General features: G+C 41.0%; 1 protein-coding gene across 1 annotated transcript in view; it reads right to left on the bottom strand.

Moving 5' to 3' along the window:
* Positions 1-3,258: 3,258 nt before the first annotated feature.
* SLC9A2 (solute carrier family 9 member A2) overlaps positions 3,259-20,349 on the bottom strand; it is a 34,634-nt gene continuing 17,543 nt past the window's right edge. The window contains exons 4-12 of the mRNA XM_069770135.1: positions 18,803-19,020; positions 17,261-17,463; positions 14,387-14,476; positions 13,124-13,194; positions 11,515-11,676; positions 10,828-10,924; positions 9,806-9,937; positions 7,879-7,969; positions 3,259-5,765 (exon numbers count right to left, since the gene is read on the bottom strand). Of these exons, the coding sequence (XP_069626236.1) occupies positions 5,395-5,765; positions 7,879-7,969; positions 9,806-9,937; positions 10,828-10,924; positions 11,515-11,676; positions 13,124-13,194; positions 14,387-14,476; positions 17,261-17,463; positions 18,803-19,020 (1,435 nt within the window). The 3' untranslated portion in view covers positions 3,259-5,394. The remainder of the gene's footprint in view (positions 5,766-7,878; positions 7,970-9,805; positions 9,938-10,827; positions 10,925-11,514; positions 11,677-13,123; positions 13,195-14,386; positions 14,477-17,260; positions 17,464-18,802; positions 19,021-20,349) is intronic.

Below are 20,349 nucleotides of genomic sequence, written 5' to 3'. Positions count from 1 at the left end.
TTTCACTGAATTTACTCATTGCAGCACCATCATAGAGGTCAGTACGATTCTCATTTTCTGAGAACAGGTTAATTATTGAGCAGATAATGCAGCAACAAAATGGGACAAGCGTTGCTTACTAACTGGCTTGCTCATTACTTCAAGCACTCTGCAATGCCATCACGTTCTAGCTGATGGGAAGCTCTGTGGGTCTGTTCAGGTGCTGCCAGCCCCCATTTGGTTATGGGTGCTGTGTAATACCCCGGGTAAGTGATGCTTTATAGCTTGGCGCTTTGGGATTTGAAAACCCAAGACTTGACTGTGCTGTTATTGCTATAATTTTGAAAACTCATTCACAAATATCATGAATCTTCTAAGGGAGCATATTGGAGCCTGAACTTTGAGAATCAAATGATTGTGAGTGGAGCTTAGTCTTTCTCATAAAAATGAAGAGTTTTGTAGAGCTTGTTTTAAAGGGAAGTCTTGAAAAATATCTGTTAACTTACAAAGAGAAAGGAAGCCAAATTTCTAGTTATTTTAAATCCTAAATTAGCATCAAAGAACTATTTTTGAGATGTGCTACACAATAGGAACTGCTCTTCCATTCTGTCAAATATGTAATAAATAGAAGGTCTTAGATATGAAAAATAAATGAACTGGGGTATTTAAAATGCCTTTTCCTTTTTGTGGCAAAAAAATCTCTTTTTGAAACAAAACCTGTGGCAATTAGGGTGCAGTTGTTAACTGACAGATTTAAACCCGAGCACGTTTTAGATCATGAACCAGTGAAACTCACCAAAGCAGCCAGTGTAACTATTGCTTTCCCTTCTGCAATCTTAGTCCCTCATATTCTGTCAAATCTCACAGGATAAAAAGGCTTCCAAAGCATGTCAGTGCTGTGTGGGAACCGCATCAGTGTTTGCCAACTTGGGAGAGGAATGATGCTAACCCAATCTCCCATCGTGTTGTCCTATTAGAAGATCTGTCCACCACCTGCAAGAAGAATTCTTCTGATGGGTAAGATTCTCAAGTGGCTCAGCACAGTATCCAAGAGGGACAATTTTCTGCCCCAACTTTGATTAACTCCCAAATGCTAAGGTTCCTTCAGCTATTCAGAGGAGAATTAAGCTGCCACGTGGTTTTGGGGGTTTTTTTTATAAGTAGCTCCCCATTTAGCTGGCTGTCTAATAAATAGAGGGAGATGAAACTCTTTGACTTGATAGTTGTAAGACATCTTTCTCATGGTTGTTCACACAGCTGACAGTGTCAAGCACAGCTGCACGTTTATCTAGAAAGTGCAAGTTATATCATGATCTACTAAAATAAGGGATTAAAAAAAGGACTGTTAGTCCTCCTATCTCTCCGGGATTTAAATAGCATCTGAATCCGGGCAGTGTACGACCTCTCTGTCCTAAAGCAGTTCCTCCTTCTCATGCTTGGACTTGATACCCCCTCCATCAGGTTTTCCAGACCTCGCCTCCAATCTCTGGTTGGCCTGGCTGGGGCTGGGTATTGCAGATGTTTTAAGCATATTCAGAAGCATATTTTTACAGGCTCAGAGCTGTTGTAGTACAAAAAGCATTCCTCCAGCCAATTTCAAAATCCTTCCTCTTTTCTTCAGGAGCTGGGGGATGTTGGCAGAACTCAAGAGAATTTTGGAAATGGTGACCAGCTGAAGCATTTATTGCAGCGTCAGCCTTCAAGTGTTGCTGGTGTCTGGAATTGGTGGATTTGGCATCTCTTGAAAAAGGTGGTGCAGGGTGCAGTGTGTTTGCTCCCAGAGACGCCAAGATACTCTGTAACAGCATGCATGTTATTTTGGCCAAATTTTGAACTTTGTTTCTCCATGTGATTTCTATGTGGCTTCAGTGGAGAAGGATATTTTCAAGTTTCTAAATTGTTATGCAGTATGGTTTTCTTTTGTCAAACACCTGTGGTTTCAGTGGAGCTTGCATTATACTTTAGTACCAAGTAGGAGAGCCCTTAAAATTTTGCCTCTTATGGCAAATTATTCTCATTTTCAAATATCTGCTTAAAACAGATAACTGGATGTCTATCTACTCTCTAGCCCTTGCTATACCTGATTTCTTATCCTGTTTACTTTCAGTTTGTAGGCCTCTCAGCAGCTGAAGGGGGAAAGAAATTCTCAGAAAACCCTAATTCAGAGTGTAACATATATATTTTCCCACTGTCCCTAAACCTGGACAACTAGGCATTGCGCTTCCTCACCAAGGCAGTAAAATATCAACACTACAGAGTGTACCGGGGATCTGGAAACAAAAAAATTGTCTGTGGATTTGGCGAGTTTCCCAGTCACTGCTGAAGATGTGGTTTCCTGAAAAAGTGAAACGCATGTCCCCGGTCAATACATGACTTTCCCCATCAGGTGGTGCTCGAGGACAGATTTATTGGGCATTTCATTCTCCAGCAGAAAAACTCTCTTTGATACAACATGAAGGAAACGTCTCCTCTGCAAGCTAAAGGTAAACGGGCCTTTTAGAAAGATCAAAAAGTGCTATTGAACTTGTTTTTCCTTTGCAGGAAAAGGAAAAAAAAAAAGATAAGAATAGAAAGATCAAAAAGTGCTATTGAACTTGTTTTTCCTTTGCAGGAAAAGGAAAAAAAAAAAAAAAAGATAAGAAAAGGCAAACCTCTGACCTAAACCAGAACAAGAGTTGACTGAGAAGGGCAACCTGGGGGACAGCTCTGTGTCACCTGCTGCTGTCATTGCTACTGAAAAGGAGAACACCCAGGAAAGCAGTTTCCCAGAGGCGATGAGGGTCTGACCCAGCAGCAGTGGAAAAGAGCCTGAAAAGGGTGGGAGGAGCAGGAGTGAGGAAGGGAGAGAGCACTTGCAAGGAGAACAAGAGTCCCAGGAGATCTGTGATTTCTGCTTCACAGTGTAACCGTGCTGGAGATCTGCCTTGATGCTTCTATTCTGTGGGTCTCAAAGTGCTTTCAAAAGGTAACAACGTGCTAGCGTGTTTTGAAGCACCAAGAGCTTAAGACCGTATTTCATAAAGATGACCTCCAACTGGATGCGCTTGTACTATGGGGCATCCTCTTTTAAGTACCAATGATCTGAGCATGCCCTGTACTAACGGACAACCAGCAAAGCAGTAAGGTTCCTGAAGCCTGCATTCATTATTTAAAACTGTGCCATAAAAAAATGACACCCATTTAAAAAAAACAAAAGGCAGCTTTCCCCAGGTACAAGCCAACTGCTTGGTCATTTACCAGCGCATGAATGAGGAAGCTCCACAGGGAGTAAACTAAATGTTGATGTGCAACACTTCACATTTATTTATTTGGTCAGATTTCAGATGGGCCTGATACAAAACACCTAATCTAAACAGTCTGATCTGCAAGGAGGATGTGGTTTCAAAACTGAAATCTAAACTCAAGGCTTCTTATTCAAACATGATCCCAATAAGGCAGTGACAGAGTACTCACTGACAGTTTTACTGACAAAACATATTTTCCTGTTGAAAGACAAATTCAAATTTGCTTTTAATGCTTGCTGGTTTTCTTTGAATCCAGTTTTATTTCCAAACAGGAGATAATCATTAAAAAATAGTTAAGTATTGCCTTCCACAAAAACGATTTGTTGAGAATAGCCATGAACATTTGACTGAGATTTCTAGGGTCCACATAGCCATCCCTCTGCAGCTTAGACTTTGCATTTGACACACAGCAGAAACTTCCATAGCTGGAACAGAGGAAAAAGACTAAAAGACCTGTGCCAATAAAGCAGTTTAGGAAGGTTTGACATTTCAAATACATACATGAAATAAATACTTTGGTAAAGCTGTTAGAAGAAGGAAAGTCTTAAATCCCCATTTATAAAACTGATTTAGCAACCCCACCCGTGAACCTTTGAAAGAAATCTACCCTGTGATTTTAAAAAGAAATTGTTTTTTAATAGTTCTTTCAAAACAAGCTTAAATAAAAAAAAGAATCTTATTGCCCACAGATGTAGAAATGTGCTAATGAAAAAGAAAAGTTATGATTTCACAGTGTATATTCTTCAACGAAAGTTATCAATCTTGTAACAAGTAGAATGAAAATTATTTCTGCATTGTGCTGAAATGTGTATCTGTGCTAAAGCAAGCTCAAAACTTAAGACAGCTTAAATGGGACAGAAAGTGCAAATTCCTGAGAGCTACAGTTAAGTATCATTTATTTTAATGCACCCTCCCTTCCCATATGCACCCAAATGGCAGCCATTTATGCTAGGATGAAGAAGTCTGTGTTTCTTATGAGTGTTATTAAGGTGCATAGTGACTTCAACTGACTCCAGGGCCCTGCTGTGCTACTTTTCTGCACAAACAAATCAAACGGAACATTTTTTGTTCCTTGGAGTGCATAGCTCAGACAAAAGATTATCTTCCCCCTTTTACAGATGAGGAAACAAAAGGAAAACAAGTTGACCAGGGTCACAAGCATGAGTAAACAAGCTTTCTTGAGTCTCAGTGGTCCCTGCCTCAAACAGGAGACTGCTCACATTCTCTACATGTAGCGCTCTGCAACTATTCTACTGCTGTGTTTGCACTGCAACCAAGAAACTAAGGTGCAAAAAGCAATTTTGAATAACAACATTATTTATCCGCTTCAAGTTTTCTCTTTTTAGGGCTTCTGGTGTCCTGCTAGGTGCTCTCAGCTCTTATTGACATTAGTGAAAGTCAAGATAATTCAGATTTCCTTTGGTGATCCTCAGTACCTATCAAAGGTAGAATATTGCCAAAAATTCAAAAAGCAAAAATTCAAGCTATTCAGGACTCATCTCTGTTGCAACTCCTTTCTATAAAGTGTATTTGCAATTCTGCTCCTACAGCTTGTTCCTTCTCTTCTTCCTCTTTTTTCTGCATCACAGCTCTTCGAACAAACTGGGCTTCAGGAATATATTTATTCTTCTTACAAAGTCTATATGATAGGTGCATTGTGCAATTTTCAGTGTTACTCATATTAAAGCTCTGGTTAAAACAAGTATTATTGGATTATAAATAAAATCTGAAATGATATAAAATTTTTTTTAGAACCCATTCATCACTGGACCTTCAACAATGATTTTCAATGGATAACTGGGTATTGAACCTGCATGACTCGGTTCCACAAGAGATAATGTGATAAGGCACATTTCCATCCTATCTTAATAGTGGAAATAATGTAATTAAAGCATTGCCATAAGTTATTTATAAAAAGAGACTAATTTTTCTTATGTCTTCAGCTTCGCAATTGCTCCAGTATTCTTTTCACTCAGTTAATGACATTGACTTTGCCCAAATGGAAGTGGTTAGATCCACACTGAGGCTTGTTTTTGTTTTTTTTACTGGATCCCATATTCTGATCAGATCGTTTAGAACCCTAATTCGATATATCCATGGTTTATTACCAATAGTTCTCTTTGTGCTATATTCAGTATGGCTGGTTCTCAGGCTTATTTCTCTGCCTTTCCCCTTGCGATGCCTGCCTAACTAACCGCGGTGGTGGCACGGGTCTTGCTGAGTCGTGGTCTGCAGTCAAATCTTCCCTGCTCAAAGTGCCAAATCTTGGTCTCGTCAGCAGCGGCTGCCTGAACCCAATGGACGGCTGAGGCAAGGCGCTTGGCTCCTGCTGCTCTCCTCGTCCAGCCTGGCTCCCGTCAACTTCGTTCTTCCACTCCACCCTGAACTCAGGCGCTGGCCTCTGCTGTCTCAGTCTCTGGTCTCTCAAGATTTTCCCTGCTCTGGGTCTTAAATTGAGCACTGTGGTAGCAGCATCCAACTCGGAGTCACTGCTGTCGCCCACTGTTAATTGAAAACAAAATTTAAATTTTAGGCGCAGAGTATTACTCTTTCAGGAGTATTCAAATAACAGCACACTGAGCACTAGCACACATAGAAGAAAGTTTCCCCGTGTTGCCTAAATTTGGTGCTTTCTGATTAGACCCAGTAACAGACACTTAACTCTGCCAGGACAGAAGATAGATTTGACTTCCAAACATTCCTCCCCTCAGACTGATTTTTAGAAAGCCCTCACTCAGCTGCTCCTTAACCACCAAGTGCCCAAGTGTTTGAGTTGGCATTTCCCCAGTTCTGGCTCTGGACATGGAAAAACCTGTCTCTCTCTGAACTACCTGGGGTCTAGTCCCCGCTTACATCCATGCAGGATACAAAAATGACATTTCTCACCCCCACATCCCATGAAATCTAATCTGAGAGGCATTTCCAGAGCACGACATGTACAGGGGCTCTAGAGACTTGACTTTGGAAAAGGAACGTCAATACTCCACGGAGCAAAGGCTCTCCCAAGGTCAATGTACATATGGGAGGAAACACCCTGTCCTTAATACGCCTGAATGTAAGATATCAAAGAAAATCTACAGAGCAAATCTCACAGGTTGCAAGGGTTGCAGACTCCTTCACCCCCTCACAGCAGGGTAGAAAATGGTCAAAGGAAAGCTGGCATAATCCTTCAGGGAATGCACTTAATAATTGTTATCAGGTAAACCAAGCTGGAAACTTTCTGGATGTGTACATGTGCATGTATTTTCCCCAGCAGCCTTCTTTTAAATTGATTAACATCTTCATCAAAATTTGAACACTTCGGTCATGTGATAATCATTTTAACAATCATTTATGAATGCCTCAGATTTGTTCTTACACTTAAGTCAGATAGGAAGTTTTAAACATATCAAAGCACAGAATTGTGTATTGTGCAACTGTTGTAAGAACAACTTCCATTAGTAGCCTATGTGTCATTTCTTTTATAAAGGTGAGGAAGGGGTCAACAAAATATATCAGCACTTAATTGTCCATTCACCCAGATAATTATATATCAAGGAAGGTCTTCATCAGACTGTGTTTGCAGGCTTTTTCTCCCCTAAATATGTCAAATAATATATTTTTTGACAATTGAATAATCTGGAGGCACATTTCCTCTTTAATTCTAGGTGACAGTAGGTGACCTCTGCATACATAACTACAGAGTAAAAGGCATCCTACATTCAGGAGAGCAAAGATGTAATTATTAACAGACAAAAACATGGCCTATTGCTAAATGAATTTTGAAGAGTGGGAAACTAATTGGGGTAGGGATCAGGACATTTTAGTGACTGTGCAGAGATTTAATCTTCCCAGCAAGAGATCTTGATGGTTGCTTGTCATGAAAGGAAATGCTCCTGAGCATGGTATAAGCATGGTAATGCAACCGGTAATAATTTAAAGTAATATAGAGAACTGGGCAAAGTTTTCACATCAAATGGTTGTCTTCCTCCAGATTTTTTATTTTTTTGTTAGAATTCAAGAAGGCCAATATAAAACATCTGTGAGTTTAGGCAGAAGAAAAAAAATTTGACATTTTAGTTGTAAATCGCAGCATTTTGAGAAGTTCTTCATGAGATTCATAAACCAGACCTCATGGCCTCTCTCTGGTTTGGTTCTCAGAGCAGTGTCCTCTACCCTGACCCCAGTGATAAAAGAAACCAAATATGCTTATAATCCAAGAGGGAGATCAGGACATTATGGAATAAAGACAAGGAGAATGAGCCATGGCAGTGCTTCTGGTGCAGAAGTGCTTCAGGCTGCTGCCTGCTCACATGAGGAGAAGTGCTGGGAGGATTCTGCCACAACGGCGTTTGAGCTGAGAAAGCCCCACAAGACTCTGCTTGCTGGGGTATTTCTCTACACTCAAATACCTACTTCAGTAGTTATTGCTTTTAATGCTCTAAGAATATCCAACACCTACAAATATGTTATGAAGGTTATTTACTCTAGAATGAAAGCATGTGGACGTAAAACTTTTAATATTTATTTGAAAATTAACATGCTGATTTCCTTATGTCATCCCTAGAAAAACCTTCCTTCTACATAGGCAAAAGGACTGCAGCACAGTAAGAGACAGCAGAAGAGTTTTAATTACCTCTGGAAGATGTTTTATTTCTCACTCGTAGTTTCTCTGGGAGTTTAGTGTTTTTAGGAAGCGAAAGGAATCTTTTTGTATTTGCAGCTGCCTGTGTGCAAAGAAATACAAGAAATGCTAAGTTACTGCAGACTGAAATACCTGCATAATGTATTTTAAGATACATGACTGAGGCTTGAATGGGTTTATGTAGCTAGAGGGCTGGAGAGTAGTTTGGGATTAGCTAATATGTGACCTTTTACTACACACTCAGGTTAACACTGACTGCTGGTTGAGGTCTATGTTAACTAAGGTAAAAACTGAGTAATCTCAAGCAGCTTAATCAAAGGAAAGTCTGGTGATATGCCCTCTGAGATCAAAGTTAATAAATGTATGCTCTCTAGCCTCAACCTTATCTGTAGAGGTTTTCCTAAGGAAGGCAAACGCTGCAAGCATGGCATCACTTCATGCAACTCCACTTTGAAACTTCTTTTTATTAGCCAGCCGCAAAAATTAGGTTGAGACTGAAGCTCTGGCACAAGAACTAATCTGTATTCTGATCCTGCAAGCGCTTTATACATATAAATGACTTTATACAGTTGACTAGTCACACTGAAGTTGATGGGGAAGTTAGGTACAAGCGTGATCATTTACCAGTTCAGGGCATAAAATCCTTGTTTTCCCAAGACTAAGCTCGAAAGGCCCTGGGAGCAGAGCACACCTCATACTTCCTGGAACATGAGAGGTACTTTCCAGGACAGGTTGCTTTATTTTAAAATTCAAAAGTTTCTCAAGGGCATCCTTTCTTACATTTGTAAGATTTGTAAGATTTTTTAAAACCTTTAGTCTACCAGCTCTCCTCTGCTTGTACCCTTCATTGCTGCATGCTCAAAGAGAACCTGAAAGGAAATTTATTTTCCATGAGAGATCTTTCCTCTTCAGATAGTGTTGTGCTGCTCAGGACCACTACACTTCCCTCTGTGGTGGATTCATCCAAGGATAATTATTTTTAAAATTATAGCCTGTGCATTTTAAAAAGCTGTCAGACACCCTGTTTCTCTCCCTGCCCCAAAATGTCTCAATCCTGTTGAGTCTTTTCATTATTCCACCTAGTAAATCATTTATTTGTATGACAAAGACAACATACGTAACTGTGGTTGAGAGGGGAAAAAATCATTCAGGAACAGACTTTTGTCACAGTTAACACCACAGTAGCCCTGCTAATGATCACAAATGAGATATAGCACTTATTGGAGACATCATTCCAGCCTCAGCTGCTGAAGGAGAACTGTATCAATGAAAACAACAGTCACTAGGTATTCCTGCAACATGAAGATACATGTTTATAGGATGGTTAATTTCCCTGATACCTAAAATGGGAAGGTGATTTGGGGGATCAGCTTCCCTGCTGAATCAGTGTGCTCCATTCAACTATGGTCTGAAGTTCACAGCGAAAGTATTGCAGGATTGCCTTAGAGAGCCAAGTATTATCGTGCCACAGCATTTCTTGTAGGCAGAGGGGGTTTTCCTATTCTCTTTCAAAACCTGAAGTCCTGACTACATTTTATGAATACTAAAGAGCCCACAACATTTTTCAAACAAAGAACTCACTCTAACTGACTCAATTAGAAGTTCTCTTTCCCATATTTTGGAGCATACTGTAAGTAGTTTGTCTATCTCAAAGTCATTTTCGACCTTGATCATCCATGCTTCATCAAAATATTGACAGAGAAATCCCACTCCCGTATCACATTCTACAAGACTGAAGCTTTGCTGAAGGGGTTAACACAAATTAAGGAGCCCATGGGTGCAACTCAAGGTAGGACTTTATATGTGCAGTTGTCTTCCAAATTCAGGATTTATTTTTTCTGCATTTCTGAAGATTTTTTTCTGCATGACATTTAGCTAAAAAGAACTGCTTTCTATAAAACAACCAAAATGCAAGTACCGGTGTTTCTCTTGACAGGCTGTTTGTTTTCCTCAGGCTCTCTCTAAGGCTGTGTCGGCGACGGATCAGAATTTCTTTGGCCTGCTTTTCGCTCGCATCTGCAGCCAGGCTATGTCGGTTATATGACATTGTCTGAAATATAAAAACAGTGGTCACATTGTGAAAAGTGTAACGTCCAATGTGTTGAACTACATGCACATTGCAAAAGAGGCTTTTTGCTTTAATGTTTTAATAAGCATCATAAATCCTTGTGAACAACACCACATTGCAGATGATTAAGAACAAGAATGGTAATTATGCCAGCATTTTTTTAGTCATCTGCTTCATAAGCACCTGTTTTGTTTTGGTTTAACCTGCTGATATTTATAATGAAAGAGAAATTGGAAAAAGCTGGCTTAATACAGTGTTTACCCCCACACTGTACTAGCTCAGTCAATACGTCAATAGAGGACGCACGTTTGAAAGCGATGAGTCACCTGGGGGGAAGTCATTTTTACCCCCAGCAAGCTGAAGCTTGCTCCACTTTTGAATGTTTTCCAAGGGCTCAGGCATTCAAACTACTTAGCCACAGGAGGGTAAATGAGAAATGTCCTTTTGCTTTTATTTCACTCTTTTTCCAGCTCATCACCTCTGCTCTTCATACAAACAACTTCACAACTGGAGGCAAATGGGAAATCTAATCCCATATCATGAAGCAAGCAAAATGCTGATATAAGTGGACAGTGTTGGGCTGAATTTGCACCTGTGGTCCTTTTTAAATAATGTAAGTATATTGCAGCAATATGACAGAAACATTAAGCTTTATCAATAGTGTAAGATCAAGTAAGCTATTTACATAAAGGAGTATGAATACCTTGCTACACGTATGCTAGGACATGGATTCATAGGCAATACAAGTAAATAACTGCTTTAATTATTATGCTATGGTACAGCAGATGTGTAAGCCCAAAGATATGTTGGGAAGGTAATCAGTATATTCAGAGACTAGTGGGATATTTAAGTATGCAAAACTTCATCCTTACTCGATGTCGTATTTGGTAGAGATTCTTTGTTAATATTTCCCGCATGTTTTCCATTTCAGTGGGAGAAAGTGGCTTTATCTTTCCTTCATGATATTCACTGTGGTAGGACAGAAGAAGGAAAATAGAGGAAAGAGAGAGAGAGGAAGAATGTTTTTATTTTTGTGATTGGGAATTACATTTGAACTATTTCCTTTGTTAGAGCTGGAAACAACATTTCAAAACAACCAAGGAACAGGTGAAAACGTTAACACGTAGGAATGAAATCTTGATCGCATTTGAGTCAGTGGTAAGGCTCAAAACTCAGTCACCAAAAATTGATATAAATGACATTCAATTGTAAATTTGATTAGGGTACTTTTCAAAATGCCCCTCAGGCTTCACCCGTAGCTATTTGCAGCAGATGGGCAGGCACTGGTTCAATTCCAGCTCTGCTCTCCATGGCAAATCAATGTTCCCGTGAGCAGCTGCCCTTGTAAAACTACACGCTCCGGATGAGCACAGCTCACTGAGTGCTTTGTGCATGAGCTGCAGGCAAAACGCTCCCGTTTCGTATCTGCCCTCTGTCCAGGTGACATTTGCACACACAGTGTCCTAAGTCAAAGTGATTATCCTGCCTACAGACTGGGCTGTGAAATAAACTACGTGACCCAGCCGGAATGCTCGGCTGCGCTGGCATCGCTTGCTTACCTGAGAGACACCGATGATGGGACCTTGCTTATCATTCCGCTTTCTGCCATCTCAATGGCATGTTTGATTTCCAGCTTCTTGTATAAAGAAACAATGCTGGATTTGGGCTGGTTCTCCCGGATTAGAAGTCTTCGCAAGTATTTGTTGTCAAACTTTTTAAACCTGTACGTGAGGCAAACCAACCCAACCAGTTAATTTGTACTGTGCATAGTTAAGGAAAGCCAATATACTGTAGCAAATGCAATTGTGAAGGAGTCTGTTCCCTGGGAATGTGTCTGTTCATATTAACAACCTGCTGCTGAGTAACATAAAAAAAGGGTCGAGTTCATCTTTGCTTCAGATGATAGACAGTCCTAACCTGTGTTTTAGTTAATATGTTAATGGACAGTCTCCCTAGCAGCAACTTTTAACTTTTAGGTATTCTGTGTTATTAGAAAATATTATTTTTAATTCTCCATTTTCATAGAGACAAAGAGAACATTAAATATTTACTGTAATAACAAATAAAAGGTCTAAATTTGCACCGACTGCTTTTTCTTTGAAATTTTAGCCTGCTCTTGTAAAACTTTGGAAATTCTCCCTTCCTCTAAAGCAACTGCAACCCTCTTGGATGCTTAGTGAAAAAATATTGATTACAGCTGGGGTGATTTTGTTTGTCAGAAAATATTTTGCCCTCCGGCCACTCTGAAATTATTCTTGAATTTGGGTCTGAAGGTCCTGAAAATGTGGGACCCTCCTTTGCTCCATAATCTGTTCATTCAAGATCCCACACAGACTGGAGGAGAACCAGGCTCAGTAAAGGAAAGCTGTACCCATGTCATGCATCTGTCAGGAGAGTGTCCTCACTGCGTTGCCCTCAATCATTTGGAGAGGGCTCTTCCCAGCCCTTCCTGCTGGTGCTATTCCTCTCTATAATAAACACTTGAATTCTTGTTGGAGCAGTGACCAGAAGGTAGGAGAACAATGCCCACGCTTTGGGACTAAAGGATTTGGGTATAAAAGAGTGTGCTTCTGAGAAAAGGGAGTTAGATCCAAACCGATGATGATGATGATGATTCAGCAGCTGAATTGAAAACATGACTTACTCAGGCATTGCCAATGGTAATCTTCTTAACTGACACTAAGTCTTAAATAATACCCTCAAGAACTGTGGAGCTGCCTGCCATTAGGATCTCTCATGCACACCTCATGCCAGCTAGCGCCTTGATCTTGCTAGAGAAAGTCCCAGAGCTTTTCTGTGTTTCCCACCAAATAGGGAACTAACTCCTCACTTAACACACAGAGCAGAGACATACAATTTGCAGGAGGAAAGCCGGCTGGGATGAAAGGCTTGGAAACAGTCAGAAACAGGGAGAGGACACGCACCCTCAGAAGGTACCATCCTTTACCCTGGGATCAGAGGGCTGCCTTTCCTCCCAGCTGCAGCTTTTGTTCTATTTGCTTGTGGTTTAGTAAAAAGACACTGTTTTGCTGCTTTCCCTTTGTAACCCACACGTTCTAAAAACAACCATCTGCTTTCAAGAATAAAATGCTGAAAATGAAATATGATGCCCAACAGCCTTTGTTCAGCCTCTCCTGTGCAACAAAGAGTTTTAAATGCCATTCTTACTTATCTCTCCAAAAGTTGTGACCCCAGTGTCCACACACATCTTCAATTCCAGTCTTCACGTGGTCAAAGAACTGAAGGGGAAACGTTGGTCATTACACAAACTTATAGACATCACTTGGCTTGCCCTCAGTCATTATTAGTTTCTAACTTACTTCAAAACAGAAACATCTAGTCAGAATTCAGGACGATGCTTCAGTTTAACTAAATGCAGTCTAACCAAACTCAGAGACAGACTGTTTTGTTCCCCTGAAACTTCCTTAGCTCACAGCCCCAGAAGGACAGAAGTTAGTGGCTAATTTCCTCAATGGCAGTCTTGCTCAGCTCCTGCCTGAATCTGAAGGTTTTTCCCATATTTTCACTTCTTTTAAGTTCCCTGACCATTCAGGGCTATGCCTGGGATTTCTCCAGGGGCTTCCCCAGGCCTGACAGTGAACCAGGCAGGACTTTGTGGCGGGGAGAGCCTGCATGGGCAGCAGATCCCCACATTGGCACCGGCCCCTCGGGATGCACAGGACAGAGCTGAGATCCCCAGCATCAGGTCCTGAGCTCCCTATTTTAGGGAACTGTGGTCTAGCCTCACCTCAAAGCATCCTGATTACCTAATACTAGAAACACACTCTTCCTCAGCCTCTTATGAATTACAAAAGAGTGAATCAGTTCAGCTAAGATCTCACTTGATCCCCAGAGGCAGCTCGTTTGCTCAGAATTCAAGTATCATAAAGGAGAAATACATTCAAGAATATGAATGGCTAATAAACTGCAATAATTGGAGACATACACGTACCAAATACAAATCCATCAAGAGGCTGATGATGTGAGAGTTAAGTAACTTTAAGAGCGTGTTTAGGAGGAGTTTGCATTTGTTTAATTAGACCTACTCAAATGCAATGTAGTTTAATTAAATTGACAAAGTTTTCCTAATATAGCCAAGTTCTAAAATGACATGTATCTCATATGTGAAACAAACTACAGAAAGTTAATTTACCTCAAGAGGTGAACAATTAAGGTGAAGATTTCAAAATAATGATACGTGATAATGCTAATATTGGTAACTGCCAAAGGTTTAATATAACATTTACAGTTATTGTGCTTATAACAGGTATCAAAAAGAAATCTAAAAGAGCATGTGCCTCTCTGTAATACTTTCCTTACAATCTTACTGAAAGGACAGTAGTCAAGGACAAGAGTCCTTGTCTTACTGAAAGCCACTAGGAATTTCATCTATATGAGGGTTTCATCTATGACACTGAAGCTGCAACATACCCTGTTATAAATTTCTTCACTGACAGCAGGCTGCTTTTTATTTGACCTTTTGACATCAAGAAATTCCACCAGTGGGCGAATTGTTATACCCTGTGAAGAAAAAAAAAAAAAAAAGGCAAATAATAGTTCTGGGTTTTTTTCCATAAACATAAAGAAAAAACAAAGCCTTTCAGTCTTTTCCATCTCTATCAGAGCATTGAAAATGGCTGTGGATACCTTTTTAGCTCTGGAGACACTTTCACCTTCCTAACCCCAAAATCCAGCCTGACACAATAATTAGAAGAGTGAATTCACTTTTGTGATTAGCAGGTGTTGCACTTAGCTATGAAGTCCTTGTCAGCACACAGACTCCACTAATGCAACAGAAGGAAGGAAGGAGCTCCCAAGAGCTAAGAGGTCCAAGAGGGGTAACCTGACAAACCCCATCAGGAATACATCACTTACCCCATCCACAGTATTTTTAAACTTTTTTTTTTCAGTTCTGTTATATATATATTAGGAAAACCCTCACTTGTTTTCTGAATTAATAAAGAGATCCCCCATCATTCCAAAGCAAACATATGAAGTCCTCTTTTTTCATGATTACTTCCAAAACAGGTACTCAAAGATGTGTCAACAGCAGCACTAAAACTGCTATTCAAAATTTTTTTGTAAATATGTGTCCTTGCCTGACTATTCTCAGAGAAAGAACAGAAAGTTTTGCTTATCCCAGAATGGTATAATGGTTTTGAACAATTACTTGTGGAAGAATTGACATAATCTGTTGATTTGTACAGACGCACTGGCACAGGGGAGAGGAATGAATCTCTCATGGTGTTGAGATCAGTCCCTACTATCCCAGCAACCAGGTCACATATTTCTTTTCGTAAATGAATTGAGCTTTATCTTAAAAGTAGTTAGGTTTCTTTGCCCCATTGCTCATACTGGAACACTCATCGTGAACAACATTGTTCTGATAATTAGAAAGCTGCTTCTTAATTGCATCACGGTCACTTCGTACCACTTTGTTCTTGTGCCAACATTTGTCTTTTTAAACTGTGTTCCTCCTTCTCTGGTGTTCACTCCCTCATATAAACAGTAATTATATTCCCTCTTCTCCTTCATTTTGCTAAGGCCAAGGCATCCTGGTCTCCTTTCACACAACAGGCTTACCAGTCTAGTGATCACTCTAGAACATGACACTATTCTCTAATGGAAATACCCATCTCAGTATGTCTTAAGATCAGGCAATTAAGATTGCCTTTCTTCTGTCCCCACAGGATTGGTGGCTTAAACTCCACCCTGTTATCAACTAGTACACCTGTGTGGTTTTCCCTTTCTATTTTTTTCCAGAAGAAAGCTTCCCATTTCATAAAAGAAATCCGTAGTAAGAAAGTCCTAGCAAGAACACATTTGCACTTAATGTTAAAGTTCATTCTGTTGCTATCATATTCGCCCTCAGTTATTCTCTTCCTCCTACATGATACCCCATATCGCTGTCACCCTGAGAACACCTTCCAAAGCCTGTCATCAAGAAACATCAGCAACAAAAAACTCCTACGTTTATGTGCCATGGTCAGGAACGAGAATATTAAACAAAACCAACCCCAGGAACCACCCCTGAGGAATTCCATTAATAACATCTCGCCAGCCTGTTATCTGACCAGCAGGTGCCCAGAGAGGCTGGGGAATCTCCATCCAGAGAGATATTCAGAACTCAACTTGCCATGGCCCTGCGCAACATGATCTACCGTTGAAGGTGGCCTTGCTTTGGGCACGGGGTTGGACCAGAGACCCCCAGAGGTCCCTTCTGACCCAAAGGACCATATACTTCCATTTCCCTTTATAGGAGAAATTGTCAGCTCCTTCCTCATTCATTTTACAATCATCTTAATGTCAATCTAAACCTCAGTTTAACGAGTAGTTAAGCTAACAATCTCCTATGTAGCCCCCTCCCTCCCCCAAAGATTTTACAATAGTCCAGTAAAAACAGATTACTCTAGAAAATAAATTGCCTTATTCAACGATACCAGGTTTACCTTTGGTAAATTATGTTGCATTTCATAACACATTCCGTTTACCTCTGTATTTTAAATTATTCTACCCTTCAAAACCAGTTTTCATAGTTTACACACCAAGGTCAACTAACTGACCTCCAGCTGCTCCAACCACCTTTTGCCCTTTCCCAAGCACGAGCACAGATACTTGCTACCTCCCATGGCACATTTATGCATGTAAAAGGCAGGCTAAAAATCCATTTTTTTTCCCACAGACCTGAAGTTCCATGTACTAGCCTCTCACATCTCTCTCACCGCTGTGGATAATGACTAGCCTGACATGTTTATTTGAGGGGCTTAGCCGCCTCTACATCTTGCTGGGTTCAGTCACTTCCCTCTCTCTTGGTCACTCTTGACCAGACCTCCACGGCCAGCTTAACACCAGAGACAAGTTCTTCATGTTCTTCTGCACACCTGGTGCTTTTGGATGGACGTCCAGCCGGTTTGCAGCATCACTGCCTAACACCCAGACTCAAACACTCCAGTCCACCTCTCGCTGTGCACCACATCCAACACCGAAGTCCTGAGTAAACGCACAACTTTAAATATTCTAACAAGGAATTAGGGCTGGGGCTGTACCCAGATTATCTTTTATCTCTACTCCAACCTCACTGGGTCTTAAATGATTAATACTACTTATATGTTAGTATAAGTACTTAATATCTGGCATACTTTTGCTACCTGTCTGCAGTCTGCATAGCATTTTTTTTTAAGTTATAACCATAGAGAGTACCTTCAAGTATGTTCCTTCCAGTAAGTTAGGACATTTATTTTTCTACCCACTGCTTATTTACCAGCTGTCAGAGAAAGAAGATGTCCAGAAGAGGAAAAGGATTACCTGAATGAAAACAGTGAAGAATATAACCACGATAACAGCAGTGATGAACAGTTTCTTCCTGGGAAACACAGCAGGAGGAAGCAGAAATACAAGTGAAAAACAAATAGCTCCTCGGAGGCCTCCATAGGCAATAATAAATTGGTCCTTAAAAGTGAGAGGAATTGTCCGGAACACATTAATGATCTGAGTCAGAACAAAAACACCTGAGGAAAAAAAACAGGAATACAGGGAGGAGGGGAAAAAAGGGAAATTAAATTACACAGAAATCCCCCACGATGCCAATATTTGTTTTAAAACACTTTTATTTCCTTCTTACCTATATATTATTGACAAATGAAATGTCACTTAGCAGTTTAAAAACACAATGGAAGAAAAATTTAAAATGCCTAAGGACCTTAAAGACCTTTAGTGAGCTAACCACCTCAGGCCAGCTGGATTTAGGACCTGAAGCAGCTAATTGATCTCCACAAGACAGCTATCTGCTAGACTCTGCACCTCTAGAACAGCAATAATTCTCTGTGTCAGTATAGTCCAAGACTACTAACCTTTTTTTTTCTTTCTTTAAATAGGATTTGAGGTGCTTTTGAACACTTTGGCTTGTCACCTCCATCGGTCTGTGCTTTGAATCCTGCAAACTCCTATTCACTCACTTAATTTTACTTGCACAGACAAGAAGGATGCAGGACTGGGGATGGAGGGAGAAGATGCCCGTGCACGCTGGTGCACTGAAGGCAAAGGCTCCAGGGACGTGGTGGATGGGATTAAAGGTATAAAGGCAGGTGAAGGGAGCAAGCATGGGGGCCAGGGGCTGGGGGACAGTCAGGCTGCTTGGTTGCTTTTCAGCATAAGGTATTAATCGTGGGGTTGCAGGCGCAGGAGGGAAAACAGTCCCAATTTCTGTGCTGGAATGAGACTTGGGAGCTGGAAGTAGGGTTGCAGAGGCAGATCGGAGCATGAGTCGCCTTCGCACACGGAGGGACCGAATCATTACAGCTGAAACTGGGGCGAAGGGCAGGTTTAAGACCTACAAGCCTGACCTGCACTTAGGTCTCAAGGTAAAAGAAGAAGAGCTAGTACTGCAAACTCAGGAGGGATCGAGCAGTTTCTTATAGGAATTTTTTCTTCACGATATGTACCTGAATAACACTTCATCTACAGTATTTTCTGTTTTGATGCTATTTATGCCAATGACAGGGAAAATCCCAAAGCTAGTAAACATAAATAAATAAAAATACCCCACAACCTGTTTAATTGTTGTACAACTGCTAATTCTTTTAAGCAAAAATTGCTTATTTGTAAATAAATGTTTACTTAAATACCTGTACTCTGATTAACAAGCAGATTGCCTCTGACTTTAGATGGGCAGGATCTGGACCGAACTGATTTTTGGGTTCCATTTCAGAGGAAGGTGGAAGTTGACCCTGCGATCTAGGACATGTTAGAAATAAGACCATCCTATAAGCTGATGGGACTCTGTCTATGAGAGGAGGTAAAAAGTTTCACTTGCAAAGAATACTGACATGTAGCCTGAGACTTGCTTACCCAGTGCCCTCCAGATTAAACAGAAAAGGAGGGTGAAGCTAACGAAGGCCCAGTTCCACTCGTGGTTCTTCCCGACTGTAGACACTCCCATGAAGATGAAGATTAAGGTCTCACTGACACTGCTCAGCATCTTCATGAAATACTTTATTGTCGTATAGGATTTTTGAGAAACATTTTCCTCCACATATTTATTCATGGTCATGGCACAAGCTGTAATCCTGGAAGGCAAACATTATCCTGTATTTCATTGGCTTGATTCTTTTTTAGCCCCTCTCATTTCTACAGAATATTATTCACTTTTCCATAGTCCTCTTTAAAATACAAAGCACAACCTATTCCATAACCAATCTCGAATTTATAGACTTGGTGAACCTACAGTTTTGGGCATGAGATTTTTTTTTTTCCCCCCGCAGTGGGGAGTTTTCTGAGAAGACATCAGTATATGGAGAGTTTTGCTACATACTAAATCCACATGATCTGTGCAGGGGGTCACTCAAACTCTGTGTTTTGAAAGAGGCAGACCTGAGGAGAGCCAGGGGCAGCCTTCAAAAACAGGAATTGCTGCTTCTATCACTGCTGAGGGACATCAGACAGGATGGCAACTGCATGTCCTGGGGCAGGGCTTCCCTCCCTGCCCACCAGCCCTTGTCCCACCAAACCATTCCCCTCCTCAATGGCAGTGGCAGCAGCCAGCTCCTCTTTCCAGGCAAAGTAAGCAGCAGGGGTACAGTGAATTTGTCACCCTGCACCACTTCAGGCCACTGCTTGCTTTGCCTGTGCATAGGGCGGAAAAGGAGAAAAAACATCCACCCGAAAGCAACACTGGTGCTGCTGCACATTTAAAGCACCCGCAAATGAATGAAATGGGCATCTCGGCCGATACATGGGAAAACAGACAGGGCTTACTGCAAGTATGCCTACGTGTCCGTGCTCCAAGCCTGTGTTAGTAAACAGTTTCTTGATCAGCAGGAAAAGCAAAGCATGACATTACCAGCTATACATCACTTGCTCAGTACACTTGCCCATGGTGCAGGGATGGCTGAGGACCACTCAGCTACAGAGTTGACAGGTTTAAGGATAGTTAGCAGAGCTGCCTGCAGGATAACCTCAAGCTGGTGCCTCGACGGAGGGAAGCACAGTCTGAATTGCCTAATAATTATCAGGGTGGGCAACTAAGGCAAGATGTGTTGTGAAATAGCTGTCGCTCCTGGTTCTATTATCTTGGGCAAAACCGTGTCTTCTCTGATTTCCTAGTTAAAGACATTATACATACCCATGTATGGGTTCTCTGTCAAACCATATACACTAAACCCAAACAGAGAGATGTGTATTTATGTTGTCTTTCTGAATACAGCCCATGAGGACTTGTCCTATGGTTATTTATGCCAGTTCCACCAGGTTTTCAGTTTATAATTATTTGCCAACATAGGGGATATTTCCTCCTACTGAAATCTCCGCACTTCTCTCCCTTGTGGAGGAGGACGGGAGGTTTGCCAGCATCTCTTTGGAAAAAGCTGAAGACAACTCTCCCACGTCTCATGGAGATC

This window comes from Haliaeetus albicilla, chromosome 25 (genome assembly GCF_947461875.1).
Source record: "Haliaeetus albicilla chromosome 25, bHalAlb1.1, whole genome shotgun sequence".
In the NCBI taxonomy this organism is placed as follows: Eukaryota; Metazoa; Chordata; class Aves; order Accipitriformes; family Accipitridae; genus Haliaeetus; species Haliaeetus albicilla.
This window is presented reverse-complemented; position numbering and strand designations above follow the sequence as displayed.